We start from the raw sequence: 27,445 nt of genomic DNA, 5'->3' as shown, positions 1-27,445 counted from the left end.
AAAAAAACATCTTTAGACACTTAATATCTTGATTTTGGTGCATTGAGCTCTTGATTTTTCATTTCAACACATTAAGTCTTAGATATATTTTCTTCTTTTTTTTATGACGATAATCAGAATAGTCAATTTTAAACATAAAACTCGGTTATTCATTCTATTTGTGGTTTAAAATTTACATCTTAACAGTTTGAAAGTAATTTCTTGTTACATGTAATGTAGTTATAGAGAAACTATGAAAACTTTATTTTGAACAATAAAACATACAATTTCAGACAATTAACTAATTTGGTAAGTAGAAACTTAATGTGATAAAAAAAATAAAATAAAATAAAAGATTAATGATTTAATATATTGGAGAAAAGATTAAAGACTCGACTCAATGTGCTAAAATGGAAATGATAAAGGTAAAGTCAGCATGGTTTTTGGCTAAAGATATTTATCCATAAACAGTAAAGAACTATAGAACGTTGGCAATATATGTTAAGGTAGCCCAAACACTAATTGAAAATATATGATAAGCATTACAAGACTTGGAACCAAAAACGAAAAGTATGAACAAAAATCCATAAAAATTATACAGATATTCAGGGAGAAGAACGAGGTCAAACCCATCTTCATATATGCCCCATGGCCTTCATGACCCTAACCTAAGAAGAAGAAGCAGCTATCTCTTCCAATTTTTGTGCAACCCAAAACTCAATTCATAATATTCCTTCTTCAGCCACTTCAATTGTATGTCCTGATACTTCTTGGCTTCCTTCAGAGAAGCTGCCTGCAGAAGCCCTTGTCTCATCCAACTTCATCTTTAAGTCAGCGTGTTATAGGCTGCTTCTAGCTTATATTTTTGTATGGTACAATGTTTGAGGGTAGGTTTTCTCTTAGAAATGGATTTCTAAGTTTACTTGCTTTCAATTCAGATTTGAGCTTGTAACAGAATGTATACATCTTGAATTCAATTCAATTGAATTTAATTGCCTTAATTACTTTCAATGAATACGTGCTGCATTATAACATTTGGTCATATACAAATTTTGATTTTCTTTTTCTGTTGTATATGCTTTTAGAATACTTTTATGCCTTCTTCGGTGAAGATGGTGATATTCTTGGTGCACCAAGAAATGATTTTGCATATGCCATTGGCAAAAAAGCTAGCTTCTTGCTTTTGCTTACATACGCCCTCTTCGTGAAATTGTTGTAATCATTTGCTTCTATCTCGTCCAATATTTGACGGTATAACAGTAATGCTGCCCATACCTGCAATATCCAATTAACACTTATGATTCTTGCTCCCATACAAAAGTTCAAGACTCAATCACAGTGTGAATTGTGTTTGCCCCTCTATGATCAGAATGAATCCAAATAAACATCGAAAGAAATCAATCACAGTACAAAATGCGTTTGATGGGAGGTCGATGATGCTTACCGGCCATCTGCTTGCAGAACTCAATTCTGTAACTCCTTTCTCCGCCTCATTAAAGAACATCCTCGCTCTCTTAATTTGATTCTTCATAAAATGTCTCCATTTATCTGTGACTCTTCCAGCGAATATGTCTTCATCTGAAAGCCCCGCCTTCGCAAGCTCATCCTGCGGTAAATACACCCTTCCTCTTCTTGCACTGCAGAAGAATATACATCAACGATGATGAGTTAATGGAAGGAAATATGAACTTTACTATGGTCTCTTGTCTCTTTCATTTTTGGAGCCAGAGGCATTCTTTTTGTCAATGGAAATCAGAAAGTTAGAGCATGAAAGCACTATACTTACTCCTCTCCAACATCCCGCAGTATGTTGGTGAGCTGATTCGCGATCCCTAATGCCAAGGCAGCATTGTAGACACTCTCAGTTGACGATTGAGATTCAGGTGCAATGCCCATCACCGGAACACTCATTAATCCAACAGTACCAGCAACGTAATAACAGTACAGATAAAGCTCATCAAAATTGTTATATCTTGACTTCTTCAAGTCCATCCTCATTCCGTCTATCATATCTTTAAATGGCTGAGAAAGAGAAACTAAAATCATCAGCTAAAAACTCAATCATCTAAACAATGCAACATAATCTAAATTCAAAATAACACAACAAATATTCTGCCTAAAGATGTAACTGCAAATAATATTGGGAAAAACAAAGAGTTTATTTGTGGTATCTCCTAAAAAATTTCAAATGAAAATGTTGAGAAATCGAGTATCCAGCAGCCTCAAAGAGTTGCCTTTTATGTGATTGCTCCAAATTCATGCATAAAACCTTACTGAAGTGAATGGCCAAGGAAGATTCAAGCACAAAAAGGTTGTATGTACCCTCCAGTTCTAATTGTAAGCTGCTGTTCATCATTTTCAAAGTGGCAATAAAACAGCTATCTGATATGCTACTAAAATAAATTTGTAGCAATTCTCTGATGAAAATCTAAAAAATATGACGTAACCTGAATGTCGACAGGAAATTTAGCAACAGTATCTGACAAAGCAGCATCAAGCATATCGAAAGGACGACCTTGGAAAAGATCTTCCAATCTTGCCTCCCACCTATCTAAAGCCATCGGCGTTATGTGTGAAGCATTTGGCCCATCAACAAGCTCATCTGTCCTCCTACACCACACTACATTTGCACACAATATCATAAGGAACTGAAAGGAGAATCTCTCTTTCTTTCAATATCTCTAGCATTGCTTTTGGTCCCTGATTAATGTTTATCACACTGCTATTGAACAATGGAAAACATAAATTCCAGCAGTCATTTGGAATGGAATTAGACCAGACAGCTGATACCAAAATATCAACTTATTCAGAGTGAGGTATGAAAACAGTGCAAAGCCATCGTCTTCCTAAGTCTATGTTCCTCCTCTTGATTACATATAATCAAGGGGAAGAAAGAAACGATGAAGCAAGATAGAATTCAGATTCAATCGTCACGATTGCTTTAACTTTATCGAATACTAACAACGTTTAAGCTTGGCTTAAAATGGCTTGGATTCATTAGTCCAAAAAAGGAAAGACTAAGAGCAATACTGCTTCCAATTATACATGATTTGAATTCCATATTTCCATATCAGTATATGTTCAATCTGTTAGCCAAATAACACTAACCGATTATTAGCATATAAGTTGGCATTCAAATTCAAAGTCATCTATACTGCTGGATATCCATATTAAGATATTAGAATCCCCTTTAATCAACACTAACCAAGATTCCATTTGGATGGATACTAAAAAAGGCTTTGCAATGGCTTAGTTGAAATCATTTGCTTGGAATTTGGAGTTTTATAACAAAAAGACAAAACTAGAAAATTTTATATTCCAAACCAAACCCCTTATCATTTCAATCCTCATCATCTATCAAAATGGACCCTAATTTTTTTCATATTTTCTTTGGGAAGGATAGAATCCAAGGTTGTTTCCAGTTCTAGTAAGAGAGCATAATTTAGAATCGAAACTCGTATCAGACTCACCATATATTGCCCAGATAGCCCTTCGCCTTTCCGGTGTCATCAGCAAAGTTCCTGAGTAACCAGAAGCCATTGATGATTAAATCTCCAAAACATAATAATAGTAAGAATTCCTGAAGCAAAACATAAAAGAAGAGAAAGCTAACCCAAGTAAAAGGTTTTGGCATATTCAGCACAAACTTCACCACAACGATCATAAGCTTCAGTCAACAATCCCAAATTTCCAGGAAGAAGAATATCAGGTTTAACATCAAGATCCCCAGTTGTGGTCAGTTGTTTCTTAACCAAAGCCGCTTGTTGCATGACCACATTGTAGACCTTCTCTTCAGATGAGATGGCCAATTCTCCGGCAGGAGTTGCTATTGTGCCTGATATTACATGGAGTTTGCTTTTGCTATGATTTCTCATCCATTTCTGCTTGTTTGCTTTCCCCTTAAACATCAAATTCCGGTCCCAAGAAGCAAACTTTGATGAATCCAAAACCCGGACAGAATGAAGTAACCCAAACTCTGCACTTGGGTTGGCAACCCATAGCAATGCTACCGTCATGTTTTCTTTCAATGGCCAAAAAGCTTAAAACTTTATCTTGTTTTGAAGATAACCCACTTCAACTTTTAATTCTTAAAAAAAAAAAAAAAAGAAGAGCCACAAACAAAAAGGAAACCAACTTTATTGGAGAAATGGGGGTTCCGTTGGAGGTCTGCAACTGCAAGTAATAAACATTCAGGAAAATTAAAAAGCAGAAAACATAACATAACATAATGAGATCTCAAAACAGTTACCTGAACGAAAGAAATTAAGGTGAGAGTCTGAATTATAATACTAGTAGTCCATTTCCATTAAAATTGGATTAAGCTCTCAAAAAGTTGATTTGGTTTTGTATATTCTAAAAAGAATATACTTAAAAGCAGAGAAATATAGTGCCAAAATAACAATAAAAAGGAGAATGAATGAATGAATATAAATAAAAAGCTGAAACCTTTTTGGTGTTTAGATTGGAACCACTCACTGAATAAATGGAAGGATAAATAAATAAAAGAAAATTAAGCAACGCCCGCCCACTACTACACTCTCTAATCTTCCAGACCCTTATTTTCTTTTTACTGGTTTGTAGTATATTATTATCTTCCAAGGGTTTGGATCCGAATGGGTTGCCTGCCTGAACCCGATTGTGGTTTGCCCGCTCCCTTTTTCACGCGTTTCCCTTCCTGTCGCAATAATTTGGTAATAGAAAGAAAGACAGATGGACTTTGCTTTCCACGTTTTACCATTCATTTTCCAACATTACCAGTGTATTTATTACATTATTAATAAAAATACTAATTTTAAAAATGTTATTAACACTGAGAGAGGAGCAAAACAAGATCATTTCGTTCCATTTTTAGTAAAATAGTGAAAAGATATTCCATTACTAATGAACTCTTAATTTGTGAAAGCACCGGAAAGTTATTCAACTATTCTAAAAATGCTTTAATAGGCTTCTCAATAATTATTTAGAAGATTAGGACAATATAATTGAGGTATTCCAAACATACTGCGTTGAAATGAAATAATGATAAATAATACATTATACTGGATAGTCTTATTTGATAGTATAATATTAAAATTACAACATTTTATCTCATTCTTTGTATCACCCTCTCTTGTATAAGATTTGATCATATCATTTTTCAAACAAACATTAAAATAAATGAGCCTTATATTTTTTATTCTTATCGTACCTCGATTATCCTCATACTAAACATCCTCTTAGTGATTTGAGAAATAAATAAGGCTTTATCTTTTATCACTTAAAAAAACTGAACTGAATGTTACTGAATTAAACTGAACTGAATGCTATTGAATATTACTGAAGTTTTTTTTTATTGAAAGTGGGGGACAAAGGAAGAAGACCCAGGATTCCCAACAAGGTTGGCATCATCTAAGCCTTCAAACCCAAACCCGAACTGAATGCTAGTGATCTTGACTGAATTCTACTGAACTTAACAATAATGATGATATTAGCCTTTGAAATAATTTTAATGATAATATTAGACATTAATAAATTTATAATAATAACAATAATAAATAAATAAATTATTAAAGATAAAAGGGATAAGGTACCAAAATAGGCCTGTGGTTTTTAAGGAAGTATTAATTTAGGCTCCACGTACAAAATAGCATCAATATAAGCTTAACTTTTAAAAAGGGTACCAATTTAGGTCTCAATAACGGAATGAGACACGATGTTGATATTACCCCGTTAAGTTCTGTCAATTGTACGTGTAGGGAGAAATCAAAACTGAACGGAGTAATAGAAATGACGTGTCTAATCCGTTCTCGATACCTGAATTGATACTATTTTATTATTGATTTATTCTTTTATTAGTTTAATTTAGTTATTCTTATAAGATTTCAATAATTGAAATGTAATACGTGTAATATAATTTCAGGGAGCAGCAAACGCTCCAGGGATGCTACAGGTTGTAACAAACTGAATTCTTCCGTAATTGTTATTGATGACAAATTGTCTATTTATACAAGAGTACAATTTGTGTTGTGTTCAATGACTAGTCTAAGATACACACCTAGATATGAGGAACTAACTATGAGATACAAAGTTATCTATTTAATATATTCTCTAATACACTCCCGTAGTCGAAGGGTTCGGAGGCCGAATATTGAGACTAGTCCTGAAGTCTTCAAACAAAGGTGACGGCAGACCTTTGGTGAAGATGTCGGCAATCTGATAACGAGATGGGACGTGTAGAACACGGACTTCACCTTTTGCCACTTTTTCCCGAACAAAGTGAATATCCATCTCAACATGTTTGGTGCGATCATGCTGAACCGGATTGCCACTGAGATATACTGCACTAACGTTATCACAATAAACCAAGGTGGATTTTGCAATTGGGCATCCAAGTTCAAGAAGAAGGTTACAAATCCAGCATGTTTCAGAAACTACATTTGCAACCCCACGATATTCAGCTTCAGCACTGGATCTGGACAATGTAGGCTGTCGTTTGGCGGACCAAGAGATGAGACTGTCGCCGAGAAAGAGACAGTAGCATGAGGTGGAGCGACGTGTGTCAGGACAACCAGCCCAATCAACATCATGACGTCAATTGAGTGGGTGATGAGGCTAATAAAATTTTATCTATTTTATCTATTTCCCTTTTCCAAGATCTGTTAATTGTTATTTCATATAAAGAGGGATAGAAAGTAATACCTTCGGTGAAGAACTATCTACGGTTGCAAACGAAGTGCCCACAACTTCTTATTATCAATCCGTGAGCAACGAACTTTTTTGTTCAACACAGAAAAACAAAACTAATCAGTAATCAACCTTTAAAAGCAATCGCAATGATTGCCTCTAACGGAAATCGATACGAGATCAAAGAGAGAGTAAGAATAATGAGAATTAGCCGAGACGACGACGGAACGGTTTCTCCTCCTTTTATCTGTGTAGGTCGAAATTCCTGGGGTTAGGGAGTCTATTTATAGACTTCTCTAAACCCTAATCCCAGTTGTGTTAGGTAATTAAATAATTGGAATCTTATTCGGAATAGGATTCCTAATTAGATAATTAAATAAACACTTTACTATTATCTAAATAATAACTAATTATATCTAGATAATTATTATTAATCAAATTAATAATTAATTAATGTTAGGATAATTAATTAGAGTTTCAATCACATAAAACTTCTAATTAACATTATCTGATAATCCTTTAATTTAATTCACAACCATAATCAAATTACAGTTATTAATCAAATTAATTTATCCCTAATTAATATGCAAATTTCGGCCCCCTATATAGTGTCTCACTAATTACATTTTTGTCCTCCGATTCCAAGTCCCATATGCGACCCATTAGGTTCTTTATTGCCACTAGCCATATATATCATTTGAAATTATTCATCACGATTAATTCCAACATATATATATATATATATATATATATATATATATATATATATATATAAGGGAACACCGTCGCGAGCTGTTACTAGCAGAACCTATGATATTCCCCCAGAGCAATTAAGAAGTCAGGTTGATAACTGACGTTAACCTTTCTGCATTAGGTACAGTATAATACGATCCTTCATCAAATATATCATGTTGGTCAATTCCTTATAACCATGGAGCGTGTCAAGGTTACATATAACGAAGAGTCGGTTTTACTTGTACAGGTTGAATTCACTATGAAAGATAAGTTAAGTGAAATATTCATTTCTACTCTTAACTCTATCACCTTGCAATGATTTCAGTTAATTCACCACAAGCGACCATTTGGATATATCTCCCACTTATCATGAGTGACGAATGCCCAATCTGACATTAACTATTCTGCAATCACTTTGTGTGATACCCAACCCTGCTCTCACACACCCTAGGCTCTCACCTGTTGGATCGTGCTCGCATAGAATCAAAGTACCAGACTCCATAATCCAGAATCACTAATTAACGAATGTTTGAGTCTACTAATACCAATGAGATGAACAGTTGACACTTTTAGATAAATTAATCCATACTGTTATCTCAAGTCGGGTCCCAATCCTAATGAACTCCTTCACCGGATCCATGTAACTATCTAGATATCTAAATATCTAAAGCTTGTGAGATCAGCTTTCTGTCTCGACAGAAAACACTGTTACATACAAGTCTCAATAGTAATATGCCAACCCCTATAACATATCACTTGACTTGGGTTTACTTTAAGTCTATTGGTCTATTATAAAGTACAGTCTCACTCCATGCTTGTATGAACACTTTATAACTACTTAAATGAACTTAGGGTTACTTTCTTTATGAAAGATTTGTGCCTTTATATATAGCTACATTTTAATGCTATATGTCTGATTAAACAAATGATCAAATAAACAATTTATTCATTAATATTAATATCCTAAAACAATTGTCTTTAGGACACTAAACTCCAACATTCTCCCACTTGGACTAAAGCCAATTGTTCCTGAAACTAATACCAGAAGAAATAAGATGTTTATCATGAGCTCTTTGTGGTAATGGCTTGGTCAACGGATTTGCAACGTTGTCCTCAGTATGCACCTTTTCTATTCTCACATCTCCCCTGGCTATGATCTCTCTAATGAGATGATATCGCTTGAGATAATGTTTGGATGCATTATAAGACCGTGGTTCCTTTGCTTGTGCAATGGCTCCAATGTTATCACAGTACAGAGTAATGTGATTCACAATGTCAGGCACCACTCCAAGTTCCGTTATGAACTTCCTAATCCAAACAGTCTCCTTTGCCGCTTCTGCAGCTGCGATGTACTCTGATTCAGTCGACGAGAAAGCAACACTTCCTTGCTTGGAACTCTTCCAACTAACTGAACCTCCATTTAGGATAAACTGGTATCCTGATTGGGATCTATAATCATTTTCATCAGTCAGATGACTAGCATCTGAATATCCTTCAATTTTCAATTCTCCGTGTCCATATACGAGGAACATGTCTTTGGTCCTTCTAAGGTACTTAAAAATGTTCTTGACAGTAATCCAGTGATCAAATCCTGGATTTCCTTGACAGCAGCTCGTCATACTCAATGCGAACGCCACATCAGGTCTAGTGCAAAGCATGGCATACATGATCGAACCAACCGCACTGTAGTAAGGAATTACAGCATACGATCCTTATCACTGTCTATTTTAGGACACTGATCATTTGATAACTTGACACCATAGACCATTGGCAAGTTACCCCTTTTCGATTCATGCATGTCAAAATGCTTTAGGACTTTGTCAATATATGTAGACTGGGATAGTCCAAGCAGTTTCTTTGATCTATCCCGATAGATCTTAATTCCCAAAATATAAGCTGCTTCTCCCAAGTCTTTCATGGAGAAATTTCCCGATAACCAAACTTTTACTGTTTGCAACATTGCGACATCGTTTCCCATAAGTAGTATATCATCAACATATGGTACTAAGAAAACGACTGAGCTCCCATTTCTCTTCTTATAGACACAAGCCTCTTCAAAGTTTTGTTCGAAACCAAATTGTTTTATGGTTTCATCAAAACGCTTGTTCCACCTTCTAGATGATTGCTTAAGTCCATAAATGGACATTTGAAGTTTGCAAACCTTGGTTGCATCCTTCGACGTGAAACCTTCAGGTTGCATCATGTATATATCCTCAAGCAGATTTCCATTTAGGAAAGCTGTTTTCACATCCATTTGCCAGATCTCATAATCAAAATGAGCAGCAATTGCAAGCAATATTCTGATGGATTTGAACATGGCTACTGGAGAGAAAGTCTCGTCATAGTCAACTCCTTGCTTTTGACGATATCCTTTCACTACTAACCTAGCTTTGTAGGTACTAACCTTTCCATCCATGTCAGTCTTCTTCTTGAAGATCCACCTGCACCCAATGGGTTTTATCCCTTCAGGTGGATCAACCAAAGTCCATATTTGGTTGGTATACATGGAGTCCATTTCAGAATTCATGGCCTCAATCCATGCTTTAGATTTTGGACTAGCAAGAGCTTCTTCGTAGGTTTCGGGTTCATCGTCTAATACGGGAACTAGTTCGTCATCTCCCACTAGAAAACCATATCTAACTGGGAGTTCACGAACTCTTTGAGACCTACGAGTGGGATATGACATTTGTGTTTCATCTAGTGAAACGGGTTCGGGTTCAACTTCTTCTTCCGCGGTTTCAACATGTGATTCCTCTTGAACTTCCTCAAGTTCAATTACGATTCCATTCCGTGTCTCTTCCAGAAACTCTTTCTCTAGAAACACTGCGTGTTTGGATACTATTACTTTCTGATCATCTGGATGATAAAAGTAATATCCCACAGTTTCCTTTGGGTATCCAATGAAGAAACACTTGTCAGATTTGGGATCTAATTTATCTGACACAATACGTTTGACGTATGCTGAACATCCCCATATTTTCATGAAAGAGAAGATGGGTTTTCTACCAATAAATAGTTCATGTGGTGTAGAACTTGTGGATTTAGTTGGAACTCGGTTTAAGGTAAATAGGGCAGTTTCTAAGGCATAGCCCCAGAATGATTTTGGAAGAGATGTGGTACTCATCATGGCTCGTACCATATCCAATAAGGTTCGATTTCTCCTTTCTGACACACCATTGTGTTGTGGTGTATAAGGAGGCGTCCATTGTGAGCATATTCCACATTCATTTAGATAATTCATAAAATCTTCTGAAAGATATTCCCCACCTCAATCAGATCGAAGTATTTTAATAGTCTTTCCGGTTTGATTTTCAACTTCATTCTTAAAGCATTTGAATTTCTCAAAAGCTTCTGACTTGTGCTTCATCAAATAGATATAACCATATCTAGTATGATCATCTATGAAGCTAATGAAGTATCTGAATCCTCCTCTTGCTTGGACTGACATAGGACCACATACATCTGAATGTATTAATCCTAGAGTGTCTGATACACGCTGACCTTTATTGCTAAAGGGTGTCTTTGTCATTTTTCCTTTTAAACATGACTCACACGTTTCCATTGATTCACAATCGATCGAGTCTACAAGCCCATCTTGATGTAGCTTAAGCATGCGTCTCTGGTTTTTATGGCCTAAACGACAATGCCACAAGTAAGTTGAATTATCTAGTCTAAGTGTTTTGGTATCAATTGCGAAAGCAGAAATCTTATCATTCAAAATATAAATCTCATTCATTGATATTCCTGAAAAATAGAAAATGTTGTTTCTATAAAATTCGCAACTATTGTTCTTAATCGAAACATGAAAGCCATCATCAACTAGACAGCTAATAGAAATAATGTTACAAGACATCTCTGGAACATACAAACAATTCCTCAATTCTATTACAAGTCCTGATGGTAGATGTAGATCATAATCTCCAATCGCGAGTGCGGCAACCCTTGCACCATTTCCAACTCGCAGATTCACGTCTCCTTTCTTCGATTCCCTAGTCTGCTTTAGTTCCTGCATATTCATACAAATATGAGATCCACATTCGATATCCAATACCCAAGATTCAGACTGCGAGATTGAGTTAATTTCAATATAGAACATACCAGAAGTTGAAGCACCATCCTTTCCCTTCTTGAGAGAAGCTAGGTACTCCTTGCAATTTCTCCTCCAATGCCCATCTTTACCACAGAAGTGGCATTCCCTTTTGGGCTTCTTGACTTGCTTTCCTTTAGCTTGAGCTGGCTTGCCTCCCTTATTCTTCTTGGGATATTTTGGATTGGGAAAATTCCCTTTCCTCTTCTTTGATCCCGCAATCATAAGAGCGGGTATCACCTTATCTTTCTTTAAGTTGGGCTCAACAGCCTTGAGCATATTGGCGAGCTCTTCAAGAGATGTCTGTAAGTCATTCATCTGGTGGTTCATAGTGAACTACGAATAACTCTCTGGGAGGGATGTAAGACGTAAGTCAACACTTAGTTCATGATCCATCGCGAAGCCAATGCTTGAAAGTTTGGTGATATAGCCAATCATCTTGACACAGTGTGTCATAACAGATGTGCCCTCTTGCATCCTACAGCGAAACAATAGTTTTGATATCTCAAAACATCCACAGCGAGTCTGTTTCCCAAACAACTCTTTCAAGTGCATGACAATAAAATAGGCATCCATCTCCTCATGTTGCCTTTGCACATCTGGTGTCATTGATGCAAGTATGATGCACCCCGCATGTTCATCATCGGATTTATGCTTCTGATAGGCATCAATCTCTTCAATGGGTGCATCATCAACCGGAAGAGCGGGTATCGACGTATCCAATACATACCCTATCTTTTTGAACTTCAAAACGATTTTGAGGTTACGAAACCAGTCGGCGAAGTTTGAACCATTCAATTTGTTATCGATAAGGATATTTCTTAGATCGGTTTTCGACATGATTGTTTTTAAGAGTACGATTTGTTTATAACCTGAGAGTGAGAAAGGTGACGAATGTTATTCATTTGTTTAATTCATTTACAATTTAAATACGTTGGACTTTTATGTTTTTAAATTACTCCCACTATTTTACCAAATTAATAACCCTCAATATCAATTCGAAGAATTTATTCAAATTCTTTAATAGGCTAGGATCCTATCTAGCGAAGTTTCACCTTGAGTGACTCAACAAGCTAGCCCCATTCGATAGGTAGATTCGTGTAATCAATCATATCTCAATATGACTCCTAGGTTATTGGGTTACTAACCACATTAGTAACTAATATATCTTTGATTATTAATCCCAATCATATTGCCTACTAGCTTTTAACAACATGAGTGACTCATCCAATTGTTCTCGGCTAGTTTAAGTCGTAACCTTATATTCGTGAAAATGATTTTCGATAATTCAGGTGTTACCATAAGACCCCGAGCTTGAGTGACTCAACAACCCAAAGGCCCCCAGTACTGCCGGCTAAATTATAATATTAGGGAGGCAACTATTTTATAACTTGCTTATTGACTTAACTTTTATTAAGTGAGGGAATTTATTTTAAGTCTCATAATCTAACCTAGTCTTGATTTGCTTTAGCATACATCAGACACTCATACATTCAACATTGACAATTATGGACATATCTCTAAATTTATTCAGTTGAGCCAGAAACGGAATAAAGGGTCACCCTAGGGAAATACTAACTATTACATATTTCTCTTTGGGTCCTCCGTCTTCTCCTTGGCGCATTGAATTACAACAATATTCAATTTCTAGAAACTTCAATTTACTTGAAGGGATTGGATGAGAAGAGAAATACAATAGAGAGTAAGAGAAGGCAGGATACGCATGTCCTATTTTAAAATACCAAAAGACTGAATAACTATTATAGAGGGTCTAATATGTCCATAACGCCAAACATGCAAAGACTCAATTAAATTAAATTTAATTGGTTGATTACACAAACTATTTGTGTAATATTTTTAGTTAATCAAATTAACAACTTAATTAATTTTACTTCCAAATTTATTCTTGCTAATTTTGTATCCTTTATATTTAATCTAATTAAATTGTAACAAGTACATATTAGATTAATATAACATGTACAAAATCAGTATTATGCATACCCTAATTAATTCGTATAATTCATTTAACGCTTTGAATTACCTATATCAAATATTTAGGTAAAGCAAACTTTTAAATAAATTAATTTTGATAATCAAAACAAATTATTATTTTTTTTTACTTAAAATTGGGACGCGAGGGCAGGTCAGACATCCCAACGAGGTTGGCACCCCCGACACAGCCCTCAACCCGAATATTATTAATAAAAGGAAAAAGAATACAGAGGGAGAAGAATCAAAAAATAAAGCAGAAAAGAAAAGGACAGATCTAGTGCACACGGATGTGCGCTACATTACAGATATCTTCGAAAACAAAGCTTTGGCAGGAGTCTGGTGGCGTGTTCCACCACAATTTGGTATTAGCATTCTGACCAATGCTAGCAAGACGGTCCGCAACTTGGTTTCCCTCCCTGAATATGTGTGTGGCGTTCCAGTTCATTCCGGCAAGCTTTTGGAGACAATTGCACCAGTCTCTCCTAATCCTCAAGGGAACCTCTCTAGATTGATGTCCGAGGAGATTAACAGCAAATGAAGAGTCTGACTCAATCCATAGATGATCCCAATTTCTCTCCCAAGCTTCATGAACAACACAAATAATGGCCTGTAGCTCCGCAACTTGGGCATTCGCGAATTGCAAAGGCGCAGCAAAACAGCCAACCATAAAGCCACGGTGGTTCCTAAATATTCCTCCAATACCAGCACATCCATTCGATCCCGAGGCTCCGTCAGTGTTAACTTTTAACCAGCCACTCAAAGGGGGTATCCATCTTACAATGCAGTAATTCGGTTCAGGAGGCGGACGATTTCTCATCGCACCAGTCAGCGAGCCTTCCTTGAGGAGAAGCATCAGACTGTAGCCAAGATTTTGGATTGAAGGGAGATCCTAGTCAAAGATTGCACGGTTTCTGATGAACCAAATGTACCATATGCAGGTGATAGCCGAGAAGTACCAGCCCTTCCTCGCATGTTTCTTAATTCGGGCTCCTGTGACCTCATCGCAGAAAGAGCTTATGTTAAACAGCGGACAGCGCACCCCGTTTGCACCACAAACCAACCGCCAGAGGAAGGAGGATGTGCTACAACCGAAGAACAGGTGCTCAAGGTCCTCACCCGCCGCCTTGCACAAAATGCACCTCTGGGCGAGAGCAACACCACGCGACTGCAGCAGCTCCTGAACCGCCAGCCTGCCATTTATAAACATCCAACAAGTAAAGGCTTGCCTTGGAGGAATAAACTGGTTCCAAATGACCTTGTTCCAACTGCAGTCCTGGCCGCGAAGGAGGCGTTCATAAGACTCTCTGACAGTTAATACCCCGGAGTCCGAAGGGAGCCAGACACAGCGGTCCTCGTCCTCGAATGCAAAGATCTGTCTGATGTTATTTTGAATTTGTAGGGGGAGGAAGGCCAGATTAGCCCAGTTCCCATTTTCCCTGAACTGATGCAGAGGTTCATACATAAATTCATGCAGATTCCGTGGAATACCCAGTTGATCCGCTACAGACGGGACAATCCACCTCGTCGTTCAGAAGTTCAGTGCAGAATTTTCCCCAAACCACCAGAGAGACTCATTCCTAATAACCTTAAATCTCGATTTCAGGGAGGACCAAATGGTGGAACTCACAATGATTTTTTTCTCCAAACCTGAGATGGTTAGGAACCTTGCTTTGAGCAACGAGATGATGAAGCTATTACCTTGCAGAAAATCCCAGCAGAGCTTATCTAACAGCGCCAAGTTGAACATCTTAAGGTCTTTCACCCCTAAACCCCCATGCTTAAGCTGTAAACAACAAGTGGCCCAAGGAACAGTGATATATTTTCTTTTCTCTCTGTCATCAGTCCAAAGGAAGTTACGGATAGCCTTGTTAATCCGTGTTAGAAGAGCACAAGGCCATTTGTAAACTAAAAATGAGTGCACCAGGGCACCAGTCAGGGAAGATTTAATTAATGAGAGCCTGCCCGCCATAGAGAGTGACTGACCCTTCCAAGAACTAAATTTGCCCAGGAACCTGCCAATGATCGGTTGCAGGTAGCGGGATTTGGGCGCTCCTTGGAATAGCGGTACCCCAAGATAGGTGAAAGGAAGCGAGCCAGTTCGAATATTCAGTAAGTTTGCAAGCCGAACCTTCCTAGAGGGAGAGACGAAGTTGCCAAAGAAGACATGTGATTTATCCCAATTAACTGCCTGTCCCGACAAAGACTCATAGAAGCTGAAAAAATCTCTGATACACTTCATGTTTCTGAGAGAAGCTTGACCAAAAAGCATGATGTCATCAGCATAGAGGAGATGAGAGGGGAAGGCAGTGTTAGCGGTATACCTCATAGGTGTGAACCTACCATCAACCACCAACTTGGCAATCCACCTACCCAGGAAGTCCTCAGCAATCCCAAAAAGAGTGGAAGAGAGCGGGTCACCTTGTCTAACCCCACAGGAGCAACTGAAGAACCGTTTAATACCACCTCCAATAGCAATAGAGATTCTGGCTGATCTGAGGATCTCAAGGATCCAATTTTGAAATTTCAGGGAGAAGCCAAAAGAGTTCAGGACAGCCAATAGAAAATTCCAGTCTAAAGTATCAAAAGCCTTACTGATGTCAATTTTAAGCGCCATGTTGCCTCCAAAGCATCTCTTTTTGAGCAGATTGACCCCTTCCGAAGCTGCAGCTATGCAATGGTGGATGCTTCGACCAGGAATAAACCCAAATTGATTGTCAGATATAATTTTAGAGGCAATGATCGTGAGTCTGTCAGAAAGGATTCTAGAGATGATCTTGTAATTAAAGTTACCCATTGCAACCGGCCGGAATTGATGGATCTCATTGGCACCATCAATCTTGGGGATCAGTGAGATGATGCTGGAGTTCATGCCAGGGAGCATACATCCAGACTCAAAGAAATATAGAACCATCCTGCATACATCCGGACCTACAATGTCCCAAAAATGCTGGTAAAAGATCCCACCAAAGCCATCTGGACCCGGTGAGCTGTCACTGTTCATACTGAACACCGCATTCTTGATCTTAGAGATTGTTGGGGGCCTGGTAAGATTCTCATTGTCCAGGTCAGTCACCTCTCTTGGAATAACCGAGCTGATTGCTTCGTAATTGATATGCCTCAAATCCCCAGTGAAAAGCGATTCATAATATGAGACCACATGCTGTGCAATCGTACTCTCATCTGACACAAGGTGATTATCGATTATGAGACTTCACAGAGATGATTGTACCTTTTTTATCTTTGCCGATCTCTGAAAAAACTTGGAATTGCGGTCTCCAGCTGTGAGCCATTTCTCCCTGCTTTTGTCACGGAGAAGCATCTCTTGCCTGAGAAGTTGGAGCGTAAGCTCCTGCTTAGCTTCCTCTTCCCGAGCCATATAGGATTCATTCATACCCTACTCAGAGATTCTGAATTGAACCTCCTCAAGCCTCTTCGTAGCAGAATCAATGTTACTTTCCACCCGAACGAATACCTCACGGTTCCAGAGGCGGATCTTAGGTCTCAAGGATTTAAGTTTATAGCAAAGGAGCTGAGCCGGGGGAAGGGAGATAGAACTGGAGGACCAATGTTCGGAAACCAACTGCCTTAGCGAAGCATGTGTAGTCTACATAAACAAGAACCTGAACCTGCTAACACGAGCGGTGTGGATTTGCAGGCAAGAAGAAGAGGGCAGTGATCAGAAGAATCCCGTGGAAGGGCTGAACACCGGACGCTGTCCCAGCAATCAATAAAACTCTCATTAGCAAAAACCCTATCTAGTTTAAACTCTACATGATCATCTCCCAGTCTGCTGTTAGACCAAGTGAAAAAAAGTCCAACGCTCTCTACCTCTAGGTAACCACCCATGTTGATGAATTCCCTAAAATCCATGCAGCTTCTTTGGGATGGAGGTCTTCCCATTTTTTCATACGTCCCTGTAATCGCGTTGAAGTCACCGATTACCAACTGTCTTTCATTCCCTTCCAGACCCAGCAGCGAATCCCAGAGCAATCTCCACCTAACTGCACTATTTTTACCATATACAAACGAGATCAGAAAATCCTGAGAGTCCAAACTATAGCCACAAGTGATGTGTTGTTCATGATTAACGATGACTCGTAAGCCGCTGGTAAGACCAGTCCTACATAATATCCAGATTGAGTTACAATCATTTCTGAAACAAAATTAAAGCCCAATTGATTGCCAGAAATGCGTGGGGGTTCTATCAAACTCAACTAAAGGCTCAGACAAGCAAACTAAATCTGGATGGTTTGTCCTACATAATTGCCTTAGTGATCTTTGGGTACCCGAGTTTTGGATCCCCCTACAATTCCAGTACAGACAGATCATGTGTAAGAGATAGACAAATGGTTCCTGCCCTTCAAACGGGAACCAAGAGATTTGGCCCTAGACTTTTTCCTCTTGGTGATCCAGTCGCTAGATTCAGCCGCATACTTATGGTTCAAGAGGTTTTCCCTATTTTTAGGGCAGATAGCATGCTTGTCCCATTCACTTGTATCAGTAAGGAAATTTACCTCATCGTGATTACCCGGGCGGATGTCCTCCATTTCTTCAGTATCAGTGCCAGCTATAGGCTCGTTAATCTCATCCTCACCAGGCATTCCATCCCGAGGTGCAGAGTCCAGCTGTTCATTATGCTGAATCAGATGCATCGGGCTAGATTCTCTGGCAGCACCTTCATCATGACTATGCTTCTCATACCCCTCTTGCTCATTCGCAACAGCACCCGAGGGAGCTGTTGAAACACCTTTCCACAAGATTTTGATTTGACAAAATCATCCATGATTAAGAGACAATTAAATTTAAGTGCTTTATTTTAATTGTACTAATCCGTTTGTTCAATGTTGAGTATGAATATAAATAAAGATAAATATAAAAAGTAAGACAGGAAGCAGTCAGCATGAGATGAACAGAACAAGCTAAGTAGAATGAAAGTCAGCATAGAAGCCTAAAGTATCAAACTGAGTGGAATCAACCTTATCATCAAGAGACTAAGACATAAAAGTCCAACAAAGAGAAGCGAAATGCAACTCAGCATAAGAAACAGCAACAACAACTGTCTTACGAAGCTGAGCTGACTAAAAACATACTTAGCCTAGGAATTGCCAAAGACAATGATTTACGCAGTAGAAGCTGAGTGATTCTTCAGGACAGCATGAAAAATTCGTTTGCTAAAAGACAATGATTACCGCCCCTCTGTACCAATAATTGAATCCTTGGAAATACGCAGAAGACACATTCCGAGATGTATGGGTCAATGGATTATTGGTAAAGGACGACTGGCACAAAAAGACAAGCCAGACGCAAGAAGACAAACCTGACGTCTGAAGGAAAGCAGAGGAAGGGAATGGCCAGAATAGTCTGAAGCTGACCAGAATCTGTCCCCTAAAAGAGCCGTTTTAACAGCAACGGCTAAATCATTTCAAAATGATCCATCACAGATTTTCCCTATATAAGGACAATCGAACTTCTTGGTGTTGAAACACCTTTCCACATGATTTTGGTTTGACAAAATTATTTAAGTAAAATTAAATATATTCTAAACACACTAAGTTTAAATGCTTTGATTTATTATACTAATGTGTTTGTTCAATGTTGAGTTAAAATTGTTTATAAGACATAAAGAATAAAAGGCCCAAAGCCCAATACGGAAGTCAAAGCCCAAGTCAAATAGATCAAGGCAACTCGGCCCGCGTGTGTAAAACACTGTCGTTATGTACAAAACGTAGCTCAGCGGAAGAAGGATCGAGAAGACCTTCGTTGAACAACTTCGTAACGAAGCTGCTGGGTTGAATCGACAAAGAGTACAAGACAGTAGCTGAGCAAGAACAACTTCCAGACAAAGTGTTTCCACTTTGGGTAAAGTTGAGAAGACACAGGACGCTGTCTAGTTGACCTTACCATAAATGGAGAGACATTCTGCCAAGCTGACTAAAAGCTGCTCAAGACTGACCGAGGACAGAAGATACTCAAATCTGATTGGCCGAGAGCTCTGAGCAAGACTGAGTGACAACGACAGGAAGCCGTTTCCCTCCAACGGTTATTTCGAAATTCGAAATGACTGATGTCTCAGACGTCTCTATAAATAGAGCCCTTCAGTTGCTTCATTCGACACAGAACTTTTATCAAGCCATTACGCTGACCAAAATTCTATGCAAAGTTCTGCAAGAAAAAGAAAAGCAAATTCTTACACCAAATTCTATATCTTTTGTGTAAAAGTCTAGAGTGATTATTCAATCATCTAAAGTGTCTTAGCAATTATGGTTTAGGACAAATCTTTATCATTTCTAGAGATTAGAAAGGAGAGGCTGAGTACTCGGTTATTGTACTCAGTGTGAGTTTAGGAGTGAGTAGAGGTATAGAGGAAGGTACTCTTGTTATACTCAGCTTCTAAGTTGTAAAAGGTTTGATGCTCTACCATTAAAGAGCTCAGTAGAGAATTCGAAAGCTCGGAACGTGTTCCGAGGACAGGACGTAGGCTCAGAGGCCAAACCTGGATAAATCTGCTGAGTAACATCTTTCTAACCTTAAACTCCTTAACATATATATTGCTTGCTTAAACAAAACTGACCAAGTAAAGAGGTCAAGCTGAGTTGTGTGTATTGAGTGTCTGAGTTCAGGAATAGACTCAAAGTGCTATCTTTTGACTCAACGAAAGAATCTGACTCAGTCACCAGTTGACTAAGCTAGAGTCTTATCTACTCAGCGCGCTGTGTAATCCTTTTTCAAAGAAAAGAAGTCAGCCTTAACGTACTTAAATTTTAAATAGTTCCTACCCCCCCCCCCCCATTTTAATTTATTTCAGATTGCTCCCACTATTTTGCTAAATTAATAGCCCTCCATATTAATTCGAAGAATTTCACAAATCCTTTAGTGAGCTAGGATCCTAACTCTTGAGATTTCGCCTTGAGTTTACTCAACAAGCTAGTCTCATTCATTAGGTAGATTCATATAATCAATCACATCTCTATTGTGATTCCTAGGTTATTGGATTACTAACCACATTAGTAACTAATATGTTATTCATATTAATCCCAACCATCTTGCCCATTAGTTTATGATAACATGAGTTTACTCATCCAATTATCATAATCTAATTTAAGTATTACCTCATATTCATGAAAGAACGATTTTCGATAATTCAGGTGTTGCCATAAGACCCCGAGCTTGAGTTTACTCAACAACCCAAAGGCCCCCAGTACTGCCGGCTGAATTATAATATTAGGGAGGGGCAACCGATTTTAATAACTTGCTTATTTACTTAACTTTTTAATGAGGGATTTTATTTTAGGTCTCATAATCTAACTTAGTCTTGATTTGCTTTAGCATACATCAGACACATACATTCACATACATTGGCGTTATGGACATATCATCTAAATTATTCCGTCGAGCCAGAGACGAAATAAAAGGGCAAAACCTAAGGAAATACTAACTATTACATATTTCTCTTTAGGTCCTCCGTCTTCTCCATGGCGCCTTGAAATTACATATTAATTTCTATACTACTAAAGAAAACTTCAACTGAATTGAAGGGAATTAGATGAGAGGAGAAATTACAATAGATAGTAGATAGGCAGGACTCGCAGGCCCTATTTCAAAAATACCAAAAGACTAAAAGAGGGTCCAAATATGTCCATAACTCCAAACATGCATAGACTCAATTAAATAAATTTAATTGGTTGGTTACATAACTATCTTATGTAATATTTATGTTAATCACATTAACTTAACAAATTAACTTTCATCCAATTTTACTTCTAATAGTTTCGTATCCTTTTATATTAAACTTTTAGGTTAATATAACTATACAAAACTTTAATTATGCATGTTCCAATTATTTAGATTTTAATTCATTTAACATTTTGATTTACAAATTGGTAAAACAAACTTTTAAACAAATTTTCATTCGATAATCAAGAACAGAAAACTATCAATTTCTGAAATATATATATATTCAAATATAAAACGATTTTAAACCATTTAAAATCAAGTGGGTATCGGGCCGGGCCCGAGAGTGGGCCGCCGCCGATTGGCAGCGGCCCTTAGGGCGCGCGGGATGCCGCTGCCTTGCGGCAGTGGCGCCCCAGCGCCGCACGCAGCTGCTGCCGCGAGGCAGCAGCCGCGCGCGACAGCGGCCAGTCGCGCCGCGAGGCGAGACTTGGGCTGCTGTCGCGTTATTTTTATATATATATATATATATATCAGGTTTTTAAAACGGTTTTAAAAATGATTTTTCAGAAATAGGAAAAACTACAATAGGTTTCCGTTTTATCTTTAGTATTAATAAAATTGATTTTATTAACCTAACTATAAAACTAATAGATTTTGTTATAATGATTATCAACCGAAATAATTAGGAACATACGCATAATCAATTTTAATTAACAATTAATTAAAACTTATTTATCCTTAGGATTAATTAATCAAAACTATTTGTTAATTAATCCTAACCATAAATATTTATTCAATCCTATTGAAAAACTTCTAAATTTTCATATATGAAATAACGGATTTAACGATGGCTCTGATACCACTGAAGGAAATTAAGGCTAAGGTATAGCAGCGGAAATATAAAAATTTCAGCCTACTTCCTTTTAACCATAGGATCCGCTAATCGTTATTTCATATAAAGAGGGATAAGAAGGAATACCTTTTGAAGAAGAATCTACCGTTGTTAAAGAAGCGCCCACAATTCTTCTCCGAGTTCCCAAGCACGAAGTATAACACGGTGAGGTTAAGTTAGAATCAACCCTTATGAGATGCAACCAAAATAGCTTGCCTCTAATTAACCAACACAAGATCAAAGAGAAAAAGGAGATGAATGAAAATTAATCAATCGACGGAAGCCGTATGAATTCTTGTCCACGAACTAGGGGATGCGAATACGCTTTCTCTCTCTATTGTATGTTTCGAAAATCACAATAAGGGGAGGGGTTAGGCTTAGTCGAAATTCACTTATTAGGGGGGTATATATAATAACTTGTATCTAAACCCTAGTTAGATAGGAATAGGTTACTTAATAGGAATTCAATTCGGAATAGGATTCCCAATTATTATCTTATAATATATCTAATATATTTAGGATAATAATAAATAACCTAATTGGATAATAATAGGAGTATATTAATCTAATTAAAACTCCTAACTTAATTATCTCTTAATTAATTTAATTCACAAACCTAATCAAATTAGGATTAATAGAATTAAAATATTCCCTAACTTATTATATATAAATTTCAGCCTCCCCTAATTAAATGGTCTTTACTGGGCTCATTTGGACTTCCATCTATTAATGACATCCATCTCTCTTTTGGTACCAAGTCTTATGTGTGATCCATTAGGTTCTTACTACTTCTGGCCGTATGCAACTATTAAATTAATTTCTTCAAGAATTATATTTAATCCTTGTATAACGGAATGATGTACTGAGTATGTTATTGGCAAGTCTGTAATCATTCCCCCAGACTCCGTTAAGAAGACAGGTAGATTCTGTCGTTAACCTTTCCGTATTAGTTACGGTATAATTCGATCCTTTATCAACTACATCCTTGAACTGAATCTTATGACTATGGGTGATGTCAAGTCACATATAGCGAGACGTTCATTTTACTTGTATAGGCCGAGTCAACTCAAATAGATAGGTTAAGTGAAATCTGTATTTCTTACTCTTAAGCTATCACCTTGCAAGGATTTAGAGTCGAGTCTTCCACAAGCGATCCTTGGATGTATCTCCCATTAATCGGGAGTGATAAATGCTCAATCCAATGTATAACTACCCTGACATTACCTCCTGTGACACCCAACCTTTGCAGTTCACACCCCAGAGTCATCTCTGTTAAGGATCGTGGGACCGTAGGATCAAAGTCTCACATTCAGTAATTCAGGATGACCAATTAACATTCCTTTGAGTCTGAGGATTAGTTATACCTATTAATACCAATGAGATGAACAGGTGACAAGGATGAATCTACCCATCCTGTTATCTCAAATCGGATCCCCAATCCTAATGAACGACGTTTCATCGGATCTATGTAACTGTCCAGATATCTATATATATGAAGCTTGTGAGATCAGCTTTCTGTCGGACAGAAGACATTGTTACATACAAGTCTCAATAGTGATATATCAATCCTAAACATATCACTTGACTTGGGGTGGTTTTAAGTTTATTAGTTTATTATAACATTTTGTCTCACTTCATGCTTGTATGAACACTTTATAATCACTTTAAACAAACTTACGGATTTCCTTTTATTTAGACTTTATTTAGTGCTTAAAAGGGATTGCCTTTATATAGTTATAAAACATATTTCTTATTAAAACAAATGATATAAAGAACAATTCATTTACATTAAGTTTGTATCCTGCAACAATTGTCTATAGGACACTAAACCCCAACATCTTGAGCGGATCCCCATAAATGGCTGAGAACAGCACTCGTTTCCTTCCAGGGAACCAAACTACACAGATACTCCCTGAGGGATTGTCAATCACTAGACCTCCCCTATTCTTTGGATCTAATTATACATTCTGGAAGAATAGGATGAAAAACTTTATTCAAGCCACAAACATGAGTGCATGGCTTGCAATTGTTCAAGGTCCACATGTGCCCTATAAAACTATTAACAATGAGAAAATTGTTAAGAGCGAAGCTGAGTGGACAGAGGATGACCTCGGAAAATTACAAAATAATGCTTCGGCTATAAATATGCTTCACTGTGCTTTAGATGCTGTAGAATACAATAAGATTTCAGGTTGTGAGTCAGCTCAGGAGATTTGGAAAAAGCTTGAATTAACCTATGAAGGCACTAGTAAAGTTAAGAAGTCAAAAGTCAATCAGCATATGAGACTCTACGAGCTGTTCGAGATGAACGAGAACGAAGACATCTCTGAAATGAACTCAAGGTTCACAAATATTATAAATGAGCTTAAAAGGCTTGGAAAGAACTTCACTGAAGAAGAACAAGTGAAGAAGATCTTGAGAAGTTTACCTAAGAGTTGGCAAGCAAAGAAAACAGTTGTAGAAGAAGCTCAGGACTTGACTACTTACAAATATATTGAGCTGATCGGATCCCTGCTGACCCACGAGATCTCTATGAAAAACTTTGAGGAAAAAGAAAAATCTGAAGATAAAAAACAGAAATCTCTAGTGATGAAAGCTGACTCCACAGAAGCTGAGTCTACTGATGATGAGGAAATGGCTATGTTTACTAGAAAGATGAAGAAGCTGTTCAGAAGAAATGACAGAAATAGCAAATGGCCATACAAGAGAGGTGAGAGGTACAAAGCTGAGTCTAGTGACAAATATAAGAAGGACAGCTCCAAGTCCGTCACATGTTTTGAGTGCCACCAAACTGGGCACATCAAGTCAAGCTGCCCAAACCTAAAAAGAGATAAGAAGGGAAACAAGAAGGCAATGGTAGCAACATGGAGTGACAGTGACGAATCAACATCATCCGAAGCTGATGCAAATGAAACGGTAAACATATGCTTCATGGCCGATGATGCTGAACACTCTCAATCTGAGCAAGCTGATCTCTCTAACGAAACTGACCAGGAGGAACACAACAATAACGTAACATCCCTACTTTTGCTTAGAAATGAGATGGTAAATGCCTTGAGTGATTTATACACTCTAACTAAAAAGTGTAACAAGAAAATCAAATCACTCGGCAAGCGGTGTGACGAGATTGAAGAGGTCAAGCTGAGTGATCTCAGATATCTCCTCCAAGACAATGCAGATTTACATAACAACATTCAAATAATGCATAAGTTTGTCACGGAGGTTCAATCTGAGTCAAAGAGACTTAGAAAGGACGTTACAACCCTACAGAGTCAAGTAAAAGGCTCAAATAAACATAAATCCCATGCTGAGTACTCAAGTACTAGTCAGCATAAACAATTCACCCAGTGTGAATGTTGCGGGAAAAGAGGACACACAAAAGATGTGTGTTGGTTCAACAAGCGGATTTTCCAATGTGACTTCTGCGGAAGAAAAGGACATACCACTAAGGTATGTTGGCATGCTCAACATAACAATGCTGACCACACTCAGCATCACCCTCAAAGGGTAGTTTATTGTGACTTCTGTGGTAAAAATGGCCACACTATAAAAGTATGTCGTCACAAACCAAAATATGATTTTGCACCTGTTTATACTAACAAGAAAGGACCCAAAAAGAATTGGGTACCTAAAGATGAATAGTTTAAAATGCAAGTCAGCTTGACATGCGTGGAGAAGTCAAAACTTTGGTACATAGACAGCGCATGCTCAAGACACATGACGGGTGATGAAACACAATTCATCACACTAGAGCTTAAACGAGGTGGAAGTGTAAGCTCCGGAGACAATAAGAAGGGTAAGATAGTCGGCTCAGGTACTATCGGAGGTAACCCAACTATTGAGTCTGTCTCCTTAGTCAAAGGTCTCAAATACAACCTACTGAGTGTAGCTCAGCTTTGCAATAGCGGCAGAAAGGTTGTATTCGACGACACTAAGTGTCAAATACTCGAGGGGAACACAAATGAATTGATTTTAACTGCCCTCGTGTAGATAATGTATACATGCTAAATTTAGAAAAACAGTTTTCTAAAAACATATGCTTAGTGTCTAAAGAGGATAACTTCTGGCTATGGCATAGAAGACTTGGACATGTCAGCATGGACCTTCTTGCCAAATTAGCTAGAAAGCAATTAGTTGAAGGATTACCCAAATTAAAATTTGAGAAAGATCAATTATGTAAAGCTTGTCAGCAAGGGAAACAAACCAAAAATTCATTTCAAAGTAAAAATATTGTCTCAACCAAGAGACCATTAGAATTACTACACTTGGATCTTTTCGGACCTATCCAGCCACTCAGCTTGGGAGGTAAGAAATTTTCCTTGGTCATTGTAGATGATTTCTCTCGGTACACTTGGATAATCTTGCTGAGTAGCAAGGATGAAACTTTTGAGATGTTTACTACACTTATTAAGAAACTTGAAATTGACAAAGACCTAAAAGTAGCTCATATTAGAAGTGACAACGGTGGAGAATTCAAAAACCAATAGTTTGATGAATTCTGTGAAACCAGTGGTATTGACCACAATTTCTCTGCTCCTAGAACACCTCAACAGAATGGGGTTGTTGAAAGGAAGAATAGAACTATTGTTGAAATTGCTAGAACCATGCTGAGCGAAAATAGGCTTCCAAAGTACTTTTGGGGTGAAGATGTCCACACAACATGCTATATAATGAATAGGGCTCTAGTAAGACCTATACTTAAGAAAACCCCATATGAACTTTGGAAAGGACGAAAGCCCAACATTGGGTACTTTCGTGCTTTTGGGTGTAAATGCTTTATACTCAATACAAAGGACAATCTTGTAAAATTTGATGCTAAAGCTGACGATGCGATCTTTTTAGGGTACTCAACTAACAGCAAAGCATATAGAGTCTATAATAAACGAACTCAGGTTGTAGAAGAGTCTGTCCATATTGAGTTCGATGAAGCTGACCCTGCAGGAAAGTCAACTCAGCTCATTGAAGATGAACCAACCTCAGCTTCCGCTGATCAAAATGGAGCCTCTGAATCATCAATACAAGGGCTGACCAAAGGTAAACAAGAAGTTGAAATAATATTTACTGACCAATCTATTCCTGTAGAGATTGTAGAAACACCTATTCCCAATGACTCAACATTGCCCAAAGAAATAAAAATCCCAAGAGGACATTCAGAAAAGTCCATTCTTGATGCTGCTGACAACAAGTTGATGACCAGAGATCAGCTTAGGAAATACCTCAGCAATGTTGCATTCGTCTCAATACATGAGCCAAAGAATTTTGCTGATGCTGAGCATGATGAATATTGGATCAATGCCATGCAAGAAGAGCTCGACCAATTCACCAGAAATGAGGTATGGGATTTAGTGCCTAAACCAAGGAATCAAAAGCCTATAGGAACTAAGTGGGTGTTTAGAAACAAACTAGATGAGCATGGAAATGTA

General features: G+C 37.7%; 1 protein-coding gene across 1 annotated transcript; it reads right to left on the bottom strand.

Annotated features, from left to right (window-relative positions):
* Positions 1-476: 476 nt before the first annotated feature.
* Positions 477-4,517, bottom strand: LOC136203403 (phytoene synthase 2, chloroplastic). Its single transcript, XM_065994555.1, has 7 exons — positions 4,229-4,517; positions 3,593-4,152; positions 3,450-3,500; positions 2,427-2,599; positions 1,766-2,001; positions 1,424-1,616; positions 477-1,254 (listed from the first exon to the last, which is right to left on the bottom strand). Exons 2-7 carry the CDS (start codon positions 3,993-3,995, stop codon positions 1,072-1,074), a joined length of 1,239 nt encoding a protein of 412 aa, XP_065850627.1. The 5' UTR covers positions 3,996-4,152; positions 4,229-4,517; the 3' UTR covers positions 477-1,071.
* Between the last annotated feature and the right edge of the window lie 22,928 nt (positions 4,518-27,445).

Source organism: Euphorbia lathyris, chromosome 1, assembly GCF_963576675.1.
Source record: "Euphorbia lathyris chromosome 1, ddEupLath1.1, whole genome shotgun sequence".
NCBI lineage: Eukaryota > Viridiplantae > Streptophyta > Magnoliopsida > Malpighiales > Euphorbiaceae > Euphorbia > Euphorbia lathyris.
The sequence above is the reverse complement of the archived record's forward strand: the minus strand, read 5'-3'. Positions and strand labels throughout refer to the sequence as shown.

Excerpts from the sequence above, each read along its gene's own strand:
- LOC136203403 (XM_065994555.1), bottom strand. The coding sequence starts at position 3,995 with ATGACGGTAGCATTGCTATGGGTTGCCAACCCAAGTGCAGAGTTTGGG. Across the intron at positions 2,600-3,449 it reads GGCTATCTGGGCAATATATG|TGTGGTGTAGGAGGACAGAT; the intron begins GTGAGTCTGATA and ends GTGCAAATGTAG. Across the intron at positions 2,002-2,426 it reads AATTTCCTGTCGACATTCAG|CCATTTAAAGATATGATAGA; the intron begins GTTACGTCATAT and ends TCTCTTTCTCAG.